General features: G+C 34.1%; 1 protein-coding gene and 1 pseudogene across 2 annotated transcripts; both read right to left on the bottom strand.

Moving 5' to 3' along the window:
• Positions 1-3,058: 3,058 nt before the first annotated feature.
• LOC306639036 (olfactory receptor 4C16-like) lies at positions 3,059-4,514 on the bottom strand (the record flags this gene model as incomplete). Its single annotated transcript, XM_079102480.1, has 1 exon — positions 3,059-4,514. The coding sequence occupies one exon, from the start codon at positions 4,512-4,514 to the stop codon at positions 3,582-3,584; it is 933 nt and encodes a 310-aa protein (XP_078958606.1). The 3' UTR covers positions 3,059-3,581.
• Positions 4,515-13,330: 8,816 nt separating this feature from the next.
• LOC306639040 (olfactory receptor 4C11-like) lies at positions 13,331-14,262 on the bottom strand (annotated as a pseudogene). The gene has a single exon. The product of its transcript is annotated as an olfactory receptor 4C11-like (transcript).
• Positions 14,263-17,234: the final 2,972 nt, after the last annotated feature.

Below are 17,234 nucleotides of genomic sequence, written 5' to 3'. Positions count from 1 at the left end.
GCATATATTTTTCTGCCATGTGTTATTTAAAATGTATAAAGCATTCTTTATTTTTCAACTTTAAGAAGTCAATGGTATTTAAAGAATTTAGGAAGAAAAATATTATGTGATTACATATATTCTAGTGCTCTCCATTTCTTCCTGGAGTTCTGAATTCCATCTGGTATGTTTTCTCTTCAACATGATGTAGTCCTTTGGTCATGTGTCTCTGTTTTTGATTAGTAGGTAAGGTCATTGTTTTAGCTAGTTTTGAAAGCTGTCTGCACTTAGTACAGGATTCTGTATTGACACTTTTTTCCTTACTTTAAATGTGCTTTTCTTTTGCATATCACCTCCACATTTTCTGATAGAAGTCAGCCATCCTTATTATCCTTGCTCATTTGTACATAATGATACAATATGATTTTTTGTCTCTGCCTAATTTTAACATTAGTTCTTTATGACTTTTTTCAATGTGATGTACCTATTTATGGCTTACTTTTATTTTCCTACTTGTGGACCACTGATATTTATAATCCAATGTGGAGATATTTCAAATATTCCTTCAAATGTATTTTCTGTGCTATTCTCTCTTTCTCTCTCTCTCTCTCTCTCTCTCTCTCTCTCTCTCTCTCACACACACACACACACACACACACACACACACACACACACATAACACACAGGTCTCTACCTTTCATAAGATGAGGTCATTTGATATAGACCTACTACATGTCACTCATCAAGCACAGTTCATTTCTCAAAAAAATTTTCTCTGTAATTCAAAAAATATTTTATTTATGTGCATGTTCTTTTGATTAGGCTTTAACTCATCCTTTATTCTGAATTGTCCACTCCTGCTGGTTATATCATTTAATTTTTACTTATTTCAGACTTTTTTTTCTTTCTAATATATGTATTTTAAGCATAAATTCCTTCTTGGTACTAGGGTTATAGCTCAGTGGTACAGATCTTGCTTAGCATGTGTGAAGCCCTGGATTCAATCTGTAGTATGTATGTATGTATGTGTATATATATATATATATATATATATATATATATATATATATATAAAAAGAAACCTTTCTTAATCCTAATTTAGTTCTGCCCAACAAGTTTTGATATGCTATATTTTCATTTTTATTTAGTGCAAATTTTCATTTTCATTCAGTGTACTCTTTTTGAAGTTGAGTTTCTCCTTGATCTGAGGGAGATTTAGGAGTGTCTCTAATTCCAAGTCTTTGGAGATGTCCAGCTGTCCTTCTGTCATTGATTTCTAGTTTATTTACCCTGTAATTGAACACAATATCGTGCATGATTTTAAACTCCTTAAAATCCATGCACTAATGTTATTTCTCATGACATAATCTATCCTTATTTATATTTTGAAGACAGATGAAAATAATGTTACTCTACTGTTATTAAATTGAGTCTTCCATAGATGTCAAATAGTAAATGGTGTTGCCTTCTATACACCTGGGGATTTTTGGACTTGTTCTATTAATTGTAAAGAAAAAAATTCTTTAAGTGTCTTTTTCTCCACTTGCCGAGTCTTTGATTTTTATATTTTGCAGTCTCTGTATAGGTACACACACATCAGGGTTCTCATGTCACATTTTATTAATGAAGTTTTCAACTACTTACAAAATTATATACTCACCTATATTTATTCAAAAAAATAAAAAGTTATGATTTTGAAGAGAAAAGTAAAACAGGCAAACATAGTAAAGGCCCTTTTTAGATATTTACATTTGAACATGCTAAAATATTCCTATGGAAAGTAGTTAATGCAAAGTAGTTTTAATGCAAATTATTCATAATTTGTACCAGCTTTCAAATTAATGCTTATGAATATTTAACACTTGTCATTATTTAAAAATGGCACACAAAAATTATAGTATTGTCCATTTAATAAAGTCATGTATGTCATCTGTGTTGTGCACTAGGGAAAACTTTGGGACGTTTGAGTGCATCGATGTGTTAATAAAAGATGTACTGATACCAATTTTTTTTTAATTTCCAATAATACATTTTGAAAACTAATAATGAGATCTTAGTCTTTCTGTTGTGAGCACAACTTTTAAAAATATACTTTATTTTTAGAGCAGTTTTAGAGTCACATGAAAATTACACAGAAAGTGCAAAGAATCCTTGATACCTGCACTTGGCCCCTTACAGGGCACTGTGCTTGTAAGGCAAGTACTTTACCAACTGAGCTATCTCCCCAGCACCATTAATTCATTTTTAATGAAATGCACAGATTATGTTGCCAATTCCTTTTAGTATGTAGAGTTTTATGACATACCTCTTGTCATGTATCTACCATTACACTGTCTTGAAAATCTTATGCACTCCACTTTTTTTTTACTCTTCTCTTCCTGAACCCCTGGCGACTACTTACTCTTTTGTATTGTCTTCAGTTCTGCTTTTTCCAGAAGGAAGTTTCATAATTCATACACTTATGGTAAATATTTGTTATGAAGCTTAAAATTCTCCTTTTGGTATAAAAAAACTTTGTTAAAATCCATTCATATTTTTAAATTCATTAACATCACCTGGTTATATATATGTATTTACTTTGCAGTACTGAGGATTGAATCAAGGGTTCATCTACCACTGAGCTACATTCATAGTCCTTTTTCAAAATTTTGAGACAGGGTCCCTCTAAATTGAGGAAGCTGTCCTTGAACTTGCGATCTTCCTATTTCAGCCTCCTGAGTCATTGGGATTGCAGGGATGCACCACTACATCTGACTTAACTACTTATATTCTTAGTTTCTAGTCCTTGTAAGTATAATCATTTTTTATTTGAGTCATCTGAGCCACAATCATAATAACACCATATTATGAGAAAATTTCCACAAATGGAATTAACAATACTTTATGACAATCCCTCAAATTATAAGGAATCATATTAGAAACATAAATTATCTTTTAGAAAATGAATGCATTTATTAGCCAAACAAAACTACTAAGTGTCCTTAAGATCTAAGGAATTCTTCAGAAAGTTGAAATTTCTGTCCATATTCTACCACAATCCCAGAAGGTTCTATGTATGAATCCAAATTATAGACCTGCAAGTATTGGTTAAGAGATTACTAGATTATCTATAAAATCCATGATAACAAGACACTTTTACCATTATTTGCATATCGTACATTCTAATGGTCAGGAAGAACAAATAAGTTATAATCAGATATAACTGGTTTAATTTTCTAATAAATCAGACTATGTGAAAGAATGAGAATCTGCCAGTCTGTGGATTGGAACATTTGGTACAATATTGAGAAGCAGAGAACACCAAGCTCTACTGTAAAAAAAGGCAAGAAAACCTCTAGATAAATTCTACAAGAGATATCAAGTGATATTAGGCAAATGAAAGAAATAGGGTCACAGATGTGAACAATATTTAAGGCACTAACCCCTACATACCTGTTTGTACATCATCCTGTCTCATTTTCTACATACATTCAATTCAAACTAGCCAGTGTCCATGTACACATCTTTTCCTAGGGACTATGCTGATAAATCTGCTATCAGAAGTTAATTTTTTCTAATTACTTCTAGTTTAATCCAAACTAATGAGGACTGAAAACCTCCATTCATCTCACATCATCTGAGACCAGTTTCTTACTCCACAACTTCCTCATGGCATTTTTCACTTCTGCATTCCTCAGTGTGTAAATCAGAGGATTCAGCAAAGGTGTTCCAATGGTATAGAACACAGCTATCATCTTATCCATGGGGAAGGTGGTTGCAGGCCGTGTGTATATAAATATGCAAGGGCCAAAGAACAAGATGACCACAATGATGTGAGAGATGCAGGTGGAGAGGGCCTTTCTCCTCCCTTCCACACTGTGGTTTCTCAGAGAATGCAAGATGATAACATAGGAGAACATCAGCATGATAAAACTCACTGTACAAATGGCCCCACTGTTGGACACCAGGAGTAGGTTGATCACATATGTGTCTGCACAGGCGAGCTTCAACAAGGGTTCCAAGTCACAGAAGTAGTGATCGATTTCATTGGGACCACAGTAAGGTAAACTCAAGGCAAGAAAAATCTGAACTAAAGAATGCACACAGGACCCCACCCAGGCCACAACTACCAACACACTACAGACCCGGAAGCTCATGATGGTCATGTAGTGCAGTGGCTTACAAATGGCCACATAACGGTCAACAGCCATAAGGATGAAGATGAAAACCTCCATACAGCCAAAGAAGTGCAATGTAAAGACTTGGATTATGCACTGGTTGAAGGAAATTGTGGTCTTCTTTGAAAGGGCATCCACAAGTGTTCTAGGAGCTATGGAAGTAGAGAAGCAGGTGTCAGATAAGGACAAGTAGAAAAGGAAGAAGTACAATGGACTGCCGAGGGCCTGACTGGTCTTGATGGTGGTGATAATCAGCAAGTTACCCACCAACATCCCCAAATAGAAAAACAAAAATATGGCAAATATTATTTTCTTCCTCAGTGGATCCTGGGTCAACCCAAGTAGGATGAATTCAGTCACATTATTGTTCAGTTGCATGATTTCATGAAAGAGAAAAGTCTAGTATAAGAAGGTTTATCTGCAAAACATAATGGATTTCATTTATGGTGTGTTCTGTTAAGTTATGAAATAGTTGAGCAAAATAGTTCATGATGCTGTATGTGATTTTATGAGATATTCAAAGCAAATATAACATTAATCTTTGGGTACTGTCCAGATATGATTTCTTAATAAGTCATCTCAACACTTGATTCCTCAATTTGTAGTGATCACTTAGTGGGATATTATTTTTAAAGATGTGCTTAACCTATTGTCTTTCCCATATCTCATTCATTCATAAACATATGAATATGATACTTTCCTACACAATTCTTCAATTACAACTCTTTCTTAGCTTTGGCATAATTCTGATTGATGCTGCTCCTTAGATATTACACCATGTTGTTATCTACTTCATTTTTTCCTTATAAAAAAATCTTAGCAGTATGTCTGCATGGTGCAACACTTAGCATTAGGACTCATTTGATTGCCCTTGGAATTTCATGAAAGAATGTGAAGTCACATGCTACCCTCAAACCCATCTAAGTGTTTCTGTGTGTAAGAGATCTCATATTTATTAAACTTAGTTACAAAAATAGATATGGTTCACAGCTACATAATATGTTCTACTTCTCTCCATTATTTTCCAGCATACATGCCAGCTTGAAAAGAGGAGAAAGAAGCACTTGATCTTGTCAATGATTTTGTTCACCCATCAAGCACCTTTATAATATTTAGTATCTGACATATGAATGAACCGTAATGAATGTTTTTCCTGTTACAGATCCAAGATCCCAGTTTTGCTTCTATTTCTCCCATTTCTGAAAACAGATCTTAGAGCCCTCAGAGTCCCCAAAGACATTTCTAACGTAAAGGGGGGGTTATTCTACTTGACAGTTAAATGTTTTCAAGGTTCAGGTTTTTAACTTAATGTGATATGAATTGGTTATGTGTGGTGGTTACTACTGATCACTTGGTTAGGACCAGGTCATGATCTTAATATTTCAAACCTCACATTTCTGGAGCATACCAGGAAGGCAGAAATCACAGGAGATGTAGCTTAAAATGAGGCACAAAAGTCAGTAACAAATTTTGTTCAATTTCTTTCCATTCCTGATATACTCAATATTCACTCACCTTTCGAATGTCACTTTAAAATAAAGTTTTCACTCATACATTATAGTTGTACATAATAGTTGAGTTCACTTTGACATTATCCCACATTCATGGAATATAATTTGGCCCATTTCAGTCCTCAGTATTTTTTCTTTTCTCCTCTCCTTCCTCCCCACTTTCCTGTCCTCCACTCTACTGGTCTACCTTCTATTTATTTATTATTTTTTTTAATTGGTGCTTTATAAATATACAGAAAGATAAAATTCACTGTGGTATATTCAGATATGTACATATACTTCTTTTAACAAAGAATTCTTTTTCTAAATTTGGAAAAAGAATATTATCATGAACTTTCTAGTCAAGATGATGTTCGAAGGAAAATTATAAGCTGAAATGCTGTGTATTTAAATAAAATACAGAAGACACACTTAACCTATTGTCTTCCCCATATCTCATTCATAATAGCAATAAATTATTTTGGAAGATGTGAGTGAATCAAAACACATACTATGATGAACTAAATTAAGACAAAATTTTACTTCTGCTTGTTTTTTTTTTTTTTTTTTTCTTTTCTCCCTTGGTAAATTTTAATTTCAATAAACGTGAATACATCTTTCTCCAAATCTAAAACACTTTTGGAAAAGTGTCTGACTTAGTTATTTTGAGAGGAAAAACCAAATAAAACCCTTTGTACTATATAACATTGGGCAAGGATTTTAACTACAAAGGACCTGAGTCCTGATACCATAACCATTAAAATAAGCTCATTTTCTCCTGCATATATTCACAAAGGGATTTATCACATATATTGACATGAGTAGTAAGTAGGCACTGGAAGTAAGATGATTTAAAAGTGCCTATCTCTTCATGATTTTAGCCATCATTATCAGTGTGTGAATATGTTTGTGTGTGTGTGTGTGTGTAAATATATAAAACTATTATATCTAACTATTTCCAAATATATGTATGTATATACATGTATGTATTTTGTATAAACAAAATATGTTCAACCATCAAGCACCTTTATAACATTTAGTATTTGACTAAATACTAACTATTTTATAACATCATGTAGTGCATGTAGTGCAGTGGCTCACAGATGGCCACATAGCGGCCAACAGCCATGTATATATATAAAACATCTTTCCCTTTAGCTTATTTATTTTCTAGAGAAGCTTATTTCTTTTTTACTTGTACATGTATTTCAAGATAAATTATGCATACATATGATCTATATGATCTATTTAAGTTTTTAATAATTTTTGGTCCTGGTCCTTTTAAAAAATGTAATCAATAGTATCAGAATAACATTAGTTCCCAGCAACAACTGTGCCCATGAAGCTCATTTCAATCCTTTTATATTCCAGACAACTATACTACATTCATCATGTATTTCTTGATATCTTTGAAAACCTTTTTCTGCAACCCCCAAATATATTTAAAGGTTCTTGACTCTTAAACAAAGATTATTTTACAATCTTCAATACCCTGCAATCCAGAAAATAGGGCACATAGCTCTCAAACCACTAAATATTTATTGAGGTATGTTTTCATCACCTTAGATTCAGCTGCATTGGAAGCATACTGAAGATTAATATGCACATCCTGTGGCATCTTTATGATGGGGAAATGAAAAATCCAAAAGCTAAAAACACAGAGTGTAGGGAATCCAAGCTGATCTTGCTCTTTGCTTTCCAGAAGTGCCTTTCAATTTCCATTTAGTTCACTTCAGGTCTTAATTTCCAAGAAAGATGTCCAAGGCAGCTATTAATAATTATATTATGATGAAGGAAATTCTCACTCCTGCTCTCTGAAACCATTCTTTACAGCTTGTAAAATAACATCACATATCACTGCTTACCACACAAGCTTCCTTCCTAGAATAAGAGTATTGGAAAAATAGGTGTTATCAGGATATTATTCCCTAAGTTCCAAACCAAGACTTGTACAATGTGGTATCTTCCAAATGTTTTTGAACTAACTACTCTTTACCACTTCTGCAAGGCAATTGCATTTGTCACTGTTGTAGTACTGCTCTCATTACAAAACACATTCACATTATTAATTTTTTGGGGTTTTCTATCTATCCTGTATGTAGAGACATAATCATCCTCTTACTTTATAAAGCCAGGAACAAAACAAAACCTAAGATTGATTTTAAATAACTTTGTAAATTAACTCCACAACCCAAAGTACAAGATTTTGAAGTTTGAAAAACACCATGATGTGATGTATGACATTGGGGATGTAAAACTCGCAAAATGACCATTTTAGATCATTTTGTTTGTCTTATTTTTGTTTGTTTTGTTTCTCAAGAAACTTTCCTCCTTAAGGATAAAGTAAGAGGTTTTACATGTCTTCCTGGTATTAATTCATATTTTCATGTTTGTATGTGTGTGTGTATACACAATGGTTTGGAGACAAATGTCACTACTAATAATGCCTGGTGCACACTTTTAATCCCAGTTACTTGGGAGGCTGAGACAGGAAGATCTCAAATGTGAGGCCAACTTGGTAACTTAGGGAGAGACACTGTCAAGATTTTATTAAAAAAAAAAAAAAAAAAAGAAAAAAGAAAAAACTTGGGATGTAGCTCAGATGTAGATTGCTCCTGTCTTCAATCCCTGGTATCATCAAAAACAAGCATCAACAAATAAATCACCTAAGAACTAATGTACTGGCCTCAAATCCTCAGTCAGAACTGGCCAAACTTAGAATGAAAAAACTTGTCACAATGACATTATTAAGCAGATAACCTGTTGGCGTGGTTGGCATCAGAAGTGCTGAAAGGAAGGGAGGCAGCATTGTGTGGAGGATGGAGCGGGGAGGGAGGTAGTGTCAGGGGTCTCCTGTGATTCCTGCTACAGAATCACAGCCAGGGGCTCTGCTGCTCCTTCCGGCCTCTCTCTCAAACTACCCAACCTGGATTCAGTCTGATACATCTGGAAAATCTCTACACTCACTTTATTCTATTCAGAATTTCCTATTCTTTGTTGGAAAACTGATATGCATTCCCATGGTGTTTTATCCCCCATAAGTCAAATTTGGGAGTAATATAATCTACTCTCCTTGAGCTCCTTACTGAATACCATAATTCCTGCTCACTGGCCAAGAGCTGCCCTGGAGAACAGCCCTGTATATGGTCCAGAGCTCATCATAACATTCAGTACCATTGTCCTTTCATTGTGTTTCTGGCTGCCCCAAATATCATCACATCAATATACTGTTATTCCTCTTTGTAAATGCCACAGACAGTGCAGGAGCACTGTGGATTAGCAAGGGTAGATTGGACAACACAGAAGAAATCCAGACATGAACAAATATCTAGGTAAAGGGAAGGCTCTTTATCCAAACTATTTTCAGGAACTTCTTCCTGTGATCTATCTATCATCTATCTATCTATCTATCTATCTATCTATCTATCTATCTATCTATCTAATCTATCATCTTTCACCTTCATTATACGGTGTTTAGTTTATAAAGCATCATCTTGTTTATTTTATGCTTCAACTTATAAGTACCGGAAATGTCTGAAGTTCAAGCTGTGCTCTTTAAATACCACTTAGGAAACTGGCAAGGAATATTAATTGCATACTGTGAAAATCAATATGTATTTATGACCCTCACTCAGAGATGGAAAGGCTGACATTCTTTAGTAGCTTGTCAAAGTCTTTATTTCTTATAGCCATTTCTCTGAGTTCTGATCAGACATAATCTCTTCTCATTTTCTAGTACCCACACACCTACTGAGGATGTATTCTGCCCAGCAACCTAATTTTAAAACATTAACACTTTTTGTAATACATCCTTCCATTTGAAGAAATAGTGCTAAATCTTAATTAAGTTATCTCTTTTCTCCCACATAATGATGACTTTACATGCCTGGTGCTCATAAATTATTAGTTGAGTTTAAAAAATCATCTATCTCCCAATACTTGTTTTTATTAATTTATTTCCTATGTAAACATTAATCTAAAAGAAGCACCATTGTGTTGTTCTTTGTTTTCAAAAATATTTTCCTTTCCCAGAATATATATCAGTACTGTAGTTAGGAGACCTATAGAACTAAAAATTGAAAGTTACATTTTATTATTTTTTCAGGATGTCTCTGTCCACAATGATGGACAAAACTCTCACTTACCTGTTAGAGAAGTCAGGTGTGCTCATTGTATTTCAAATGATAGTGGCCTTTCATAGAAAATTGGAAAGAATAATTCCTGTCTATATTCCAGGAGGGATATTTTAAGACAGAATGATGTAAAGCATTAGTATCCAAAAGAGTATTATTCCCCAAGGCTTCCTGTACTTTGCTATCCAGAGCATCTCAATTGTAATATACTTAAGTTTGGGTTTTCTACTTTAATATAAGAATAGCAAGCAGCCCGACATGGTGGTGCACACATGTAATCCCAGCAAGGCTGAGGCAAGAGGATTGTGAGTTCAAAGCCAGTCTCAGCAAAAGTGAGTCACTAAGCAACTCAGTGCAACCCTGTCTCTAAATAAAATGCGAAATAGGACTGGGAATGTGACCCAGTGGGGGAGTGTCCCTGAGTTCAATTCCCAGTACCCCCTGCAAAAAAAAAAAAAAAAGAAAGGAAAGAAAATGAAGAAAATGGAAGAAAATCCTCCTCAAAATAATTTGTCAGATACAAACAAGAGTTTTGACATATTAAGTGCTTCAGGCTGAACAGAGGTCCAGGGTACAAGAGAAAAATCACCAATGGATAATAAAGCAGGGAAAAAACAAGACTGTCATAGGTGAAAAAGGAAGTGAAAAATCAGGATAGGACTCAATCCCATCCAGTGCCCTCTGTTACTTCATCTTGCACTAAAAGACAAGTTTTCTAGGTCTTGTAATTTATTTGCAAGGTCAGTCTAGGGAAGTTAGTGTTGCATTCTGAAATCACAGGTTCCAAGCTGTGGACTCTAGACTTCCCCCACTACAAACAACAAATTTATAGCAAATATTATCAGGATTAATATGTACATTGAACATGGATTGCAAAATAATTTTCAAATTAATTTCCACTTGTTTTGCCACCTCATGTGAGTAAAAAGACACCTTATGACTAAGATTTTTGTGTTGAAATAATTTTCTTTCACCAAATATTTATTCACTGTTTTTTGTATACTATGCTCTGTATTTGTCACTTTGTATAAGTTGTAGTTTTAATTCACATACATATTCCATGAGGTATAAGTCAACAATAGTTCATGAGAGAAAAGTGAAGGTCATAGAAGTTAAGCAGCTTGCTCAGCTTACATGCTTGTAAATTCAGTAACAAGATCTGCACTAATGATTACCTCATTCCATGGTTTTTACTATTTACACATATCCTTCTATACCATTTAAAATAAAATTAAAAAAAAAAAAAAAAACACAGATAACTACAAAGCCCTAGAACACATTTCTACTGGTTGAGTGATGTAGCCTCAGGCTGTGGAGTTGAAAATCCATAGTAATTTACTGAGGACTTGTTGAAATTCAGGAAGCCATGAGTTATGCAAATTAAAATATTTAGTTGACAGATGAAGACAGAGGAAGGTTAATTTAAAAGTAAGAATTCCTGGGCAGGGCTGAAGAACTGGCTTTGGTAATAATTATTTTAAAATAGTAATTCAAATTATGATATTCGTAAGTTCATGTGAAAAACAATTTGAGATATCAGTAAATTTAGTGACCTTTATAATGTGGAATGACACCAATCTCCAGCCAAAGGGTAATTCTGGAGTGACTACCCACCTTTCCACATGACTGATCTAAAGAGAAACTAGTAATTCTAATTGTCCCTGCATTTAGGAACTTAAATTGTTTGAAAATCATCTTTGACAGAAGCCATGGTCAAAAAATCCTGTATTGGGGTTTAGGAGTGTGCATGCACATGCACGTGTGTGTATGTGTGTGCACGTGTGTGGGTGTTATGAAAGGAGAAGATCAAACAAATCTATGTTGGACTCATATTCCTGTGGTCTATTAAATCTAAGATCCTCATCATGCCTGATGTATCAGTTGTGGGACACCAATGTGAGCACTGGACTTTATTATTTCTCAGGAAACAAAAAGGAAGTGGACACAAAAACAGAAAAAGAAGCAGCTATATTTTCTTTATCCATTCATCTGTTGAAGGACACGTAGGTTGATTCCAGAGTTTAGCTTTTGTGAGTTGAGCTGCTATAAACATTGGTGTGTGACTGTGTCACTGTAGCATGCTGATTTTAAGTCCTTTGGGTATAATGAAAAATTTTACTCCATTTATGTATCATTCATAAAAATGCATAAATGCATTCTACTGTCATGTATAACTTATTAGAACAAGTAAAAAATGAAAAAGAAGATACTTAGTGAAATTAGAAATGGAAGATATTTTTATATATCAAAAGCACTAGTAGTCAAATTAAAACTGAGAAAATAAGCCAAGCATGGTGGCATACACCTATATGCCAAGGTCATCTGAAGGTTGAAAGGAAATAACTACTTTGACCAGGCGTTCCAGGAGAGCGTGGTCAACACAGAAAGACCCTGTCTTAAAAAATAAACAAAAGATCAAACTGCATACATAATGGACTTAAAATCAACATGCTACAGTGATGAAGCCATGTCAATGTTGACAGCAGCTCAACTAACAATAGTTAAATGATGGAACCAATCTAGGGGCCCTTTAACAGAGGAATGGATAAAGAAAATGTAGTATGTACACAATGGAATAATAGCCTTAAAGAAGAATGAAATGATATGGTATATATTAAGTTGATGTGAATGAAACAAGTAAAAAGTTAATCATCAACTTTGTAATACAGATCATATCATTTTATTCTAAAAACCAGCTTCTATCTCTTTAATCTTCAGTCTCTGAAAATATGTTGTATCTTCATTATATTTAAAATAAAACTTTCAATTTGGTTTGCAACATCTATTATCTTATCCTTCTATTTCTTGAGTCCCACAGTTTTGTTATTATAACATCAATGCACTAATCACTTAAATAGCTAAATATCTCAAGGTTTTTCACTAACACATTTAGGAATCTCATAAATAGTGTTCTGTTTGTCTTAATAGCCAAAGTAAACAATAGAGAAAAACAAATTTAGAATATAACAAGTAAAACCTCTGATTAAAGAGAATGTAACTTTTCAAACCCCAACTGGTAGTAAAATTAAATGTGATGCTCTGATAAAATGAATCCATCCCTTGACCCTAAAATGTTCAGGAAGAAGCCCAATACCTTGTTGGAAATCTGTTATAGAGGAAATTAAATACCAAGAACTCTACATTATTGGGGGGTGCTTACAAGTTTGAAGAGTTCTTACCCAACCCGTATTCAGACAGTGTTGTGAGATGTAGCTCACAGGCAGCAAAGCCAGAACTGAGCTCTCAGAAAAACTATAAGCCAGAATTAAGATTTCGGGGAAGCTCCTGTCTATGAATCAGGAACATAACTCATCAGTAAGAAAATCAAATGTTATATTATAGCTCAAAGGTATAATCAGGATTGTGGAAAATAAAAAGACTCTAAAAAGTCTATTAGACCAAGAGTACCTGAATACTCTACCTAGCTCTGACACACAAAAAGTGACTTAAAATTAACATGGTTTGTTAACTAAAAACATTAAGAACCTGCAATATTCAGATGAGATTGTATTTCATATATGTACTTATTCATCAAATCACAACTGAATAAGTATAAGACTTGGCCCTCAGTTCATCGCTTGCTTTCTGATGCAGTTTTAACATGCCACAGCTTTCTCATGGCATTTTTCACCTCTGTGTTCCTCAGGGTGTAGATGAGTGGGTTGAGGAAGCGTGTTCCAATGGTATAGAATACCGACACCATCTTGTCCATGGGGAAGGTGGTTGGGGGGCGTGTATATATGAATATACAGGGGCCAAAGAACAAGACTACTACAATGATGTGAGAAGTGCAAGTGGATAGGGCCTTTTTCCTCCCTTCTGCACTGTGATTTCTCAGTGAATGCAGGATAACAATGTATGAGATCATCAAAAGCATGAAGCTGCTTGAGCAAATTGCCCCACTGTTAGTCACCAATAGCAGATTAATCTTGTAAGTGTCCATGCAGGTGAGTTTCAACAAGGGCTGCAGATCACAGCAGTAATGGTCAATCAAATTGGGTCCACAGAAGGGCAATCTCAAGACCAGGATAACCTGAGCAGTGGAATGTATAAAAGACCCTATCCAGGCAAGAATAATCAAGATGAGGCAGACCTGCCTCCTCGTGATCCTTGGGTAATGCAAAGGCTTACGAATGGCCACATAGCGATCAACAGCCATGAGGATGAGGACAACGATCTCCATGCAGTCAAATAAGTGAAGAGCAAAGACCTGTGTCATGCACTCATTGTAGGATATGACTTTTTTGTAGAGAGAGCATCCACAATCAATCTAGGGGCTGTGGATGTGGAAAAGCAGGAATCAGCAAAGGACAGATAAAACAGGAAGAAGTACATGGGGCTCCCAAGAGACCAACTGCACTTGAAGGTCACAATAATGAGCATATTCCCCACTATGGTCACCACATAAAAAATTAAGAAGATTAAAAACACCATTTTCTGCCTCAGAGGGTCCTGTGTCAATCCTAGCAATGTGAACTCAGTCATGTTGTTGTTTTGCTGCATCGTCTCAGTTGATGTGGGGGCATGGCGGGTTGGAAACCCTCAATCTGCAAAGGAGAAAAGAAGAAAATGTAAAATAAATACTAAATGTTTCCTGAAAATATAAATTATCAGTCATGAAGCAGAAACTTTCCAAGGGGTTATCATCACAATTCTATGTAATTTTCTGAATAAAATTGAATTTCTAGAAGTTTTTTTAATGCATTCATCAATTGCATGTGAAAATAATGAAATATGAAAGTAATAAAAAGGTAGGGCTTCATCAAGCAAAGTGAATAAGACTCTATTAGATTTGTTATCAGAAGATAGCTTCCAATCTTAATGTGTTTCATTAGTTTTCAATAAGGACCTATCAATATTAGGACGGTGCATTGCAAACCTAGAGAAATCTTACATGATTTACTTCAATAGCCTTTCACATTCTTTGATCCTAGAGCTACAATTAAAATGCATAGTATTTTGAGCACTCCAGTGATGATTGTTTAAATACTTGAGATTGTCTTCTTTACCCCATTATATTTACTTGTCCTATATATAGGGCACCTATAAAAAGTTGAATTAAGCCATTTTGTAGATGTCCTACAAAATATTATAGTTTTTGATAGATCTCCTATATGTAAGATGATTGGACATAATAGGTTGATATAATCTAAGAGCACAGTAGGGGAAGACCAGAAGGAAGAAAAGAATAAAGAAAAAAAAAAAAAAATACCACTGTGTGACAATTCAATTAGTCTGGTCCAGCAGCTTCAAACATTTTAACCTCTTGACTAATTTTATTTTCTTAACAGTTACCTCTTGAATTATCTAGTTCTTTTCATTTCCAACTTCAACCCCTATTTAAAACATTTTTTAAAATTAGTCTTCATATTCAATGTTAAATTGACCCCTTTGTAAAATTTTGTTTGGGGTCCTCAGCAAGTATACATATGAAATAAACAGACTCTGAGACCAATATGGAGAACAGCTGACATGAACAAAAACATTTCTCTAATTTAAAGTTTATGAGTACCACTAGGTGTTTAGAAAATCATTTCTGGATACTTCATTCATTAATTAAGCTTTCAACGAAATTCTTAGTACGTATACTCCTCCTCTATCCTGACTTCAAATAAAAGAAGATAGATACAAAAAGGAAAGTAATAATTATTTTCACTCATTAAATACTGAACACATTTTCTTTATTTTATACCATAAATCCCAAATAATATCACCATCAAAAGCAAAAGATATATACCGAAAGGGTAAAATTGTATATATATTCATATATATGTATCATGTTTGACATATGAAAGCATAATTTCTTCAAATACAAATGGATCACACATCAGTCTTGAAAATCACAGTACAATTTAACAGAGGGCAAAGAAAATATTACAAAAGAGATTCTTTTTTATTAGAAAGATTAGCATATGGGTCAATGCTCAATATTATTCACACTTAGTACATTCAAATTAAAATATTAGTTGAATATCTTTTGCACCTATATCAGATCAATAAAGCAATATATGATAACTGTCTCTTAACAAAAGATGTGAAGAAATGTGTAAGAAACAGTCAATAACAACTGTCTTTGGAGGGAGTTCAAGTGCTTACAAGCTCTTAGAAAGTGATCTCAAAGTCTGTAATCTCACGACTGCATGCAGACCTTGATCCAGAGATTCCTTTCCATAGACACAGCCACTCAGGCACAAAGAATCATCTTAGAGCTGATTAACAAATTCAACTAAGTAGCCGTGATCAAAATCAGTACTGCAGCCCTTTCAGTTGTAGTAAACAGAGGAAGCAACTTCAAGAATCATCAAAATGTCAATGAAGAAATCAAGGATACTTTTATGCAGATACTGTAAAGCATACATACAAAATTGTTTCTAAAATACATTGTATATTGTAATTCAAGATATCAACACAGTATTCTCATAGGATGGTACAATTTTAATTAACAGGAAAACATGGCTTGCATACATATACATCCTTATGTAAATGAATATTATTTAAAAGACTACAAACGTATTTGTAGAGGAACACTGCTTTCTTTGGGTTCATGATGTGAGGAGGATCTATTTTTAAATTACTCACTTTAATAATACTTGGAAATATAATCATGCCACAATAAAAAAAAATTAAAAATCTTACCTGAGGAGAGAATGTTATTGATGTAAGCCTTTCACTGATTCCTCACAAATGTCTTCTGTTGTGTACAGGAGGAATATGTTAATTTCAAACAGCACTGAGCTTCAGAAGCTTGAGTACCATGGTGAGTCTGTATAGAGGTATTTGTGAAACTCAGAGCTCTTTAAGTGCATCATAAACCACCACGCTATAGGTTTGCTTCCTCAATTGGATACTTTCTAAGCATATTCTTTAAGGATTCTTAGGAAAAAGAGAAGTAGAAAATATTTTTGGCTTCTGTACATTAAGTAAAATAAAATATGTTCACCTACATCAATATATCTATTTCCCTTATGTATGTATATGGATAGATAAATTTATAGAGGTGAGCATACTAACACATTTGTATGGCACTGTGTGTGTGTGTGTGTGTGTGTGTGTGTGTGTGTGTGTGTGTGTGTTACAGGCACAAGAATGGTATACATTGGAGTAAACTAGTATGATTGAATTAAGAGATTTTCTATAGATACAAATAAATGCTGTTCCATCCCATTCTATAGATAGCTACTATTGAAGAAAAGGTTTTCCTGTATCTCACAATATCCATGATAGCATCTAAAATACCCTAAATATTATTTTTCTTTACACCATACAACCCTATATATCAGCAACCATACCTGGTAGTACCTATTTCCATCAGGAAATACTGTGCCCATTTTTCTTTTCCTTTCCTAAATTTTATTTTATTGGTACTTCTTAGCTATACATGACAGTAGAATCCCTTCTGATGAAATTATACAACCATAGATATATCTTAGTCTAATTAGTACCTCATTTTTGTGGGTGGGCACAATGGTGGATTT

The sequence above is a fragment of the Sciurus vulgaris genome, assembly GCF_902686455.1.
Source record: "Sciurus vulgaris genome assembly, chromosome: 11".
NCBI classification, from domain to species: domain Eukaryota; kingdom Metazoa; phylum Chordata; class Mammalia; order Rodentia; family Sciuridae; genus Sciurus; species Sciurus vulgaris.
The sequence above is the reverse complement of the archived record's forward strand: the minus strand, read 5'-3'. Positions and strand labels throughout refer to the sequence as shown.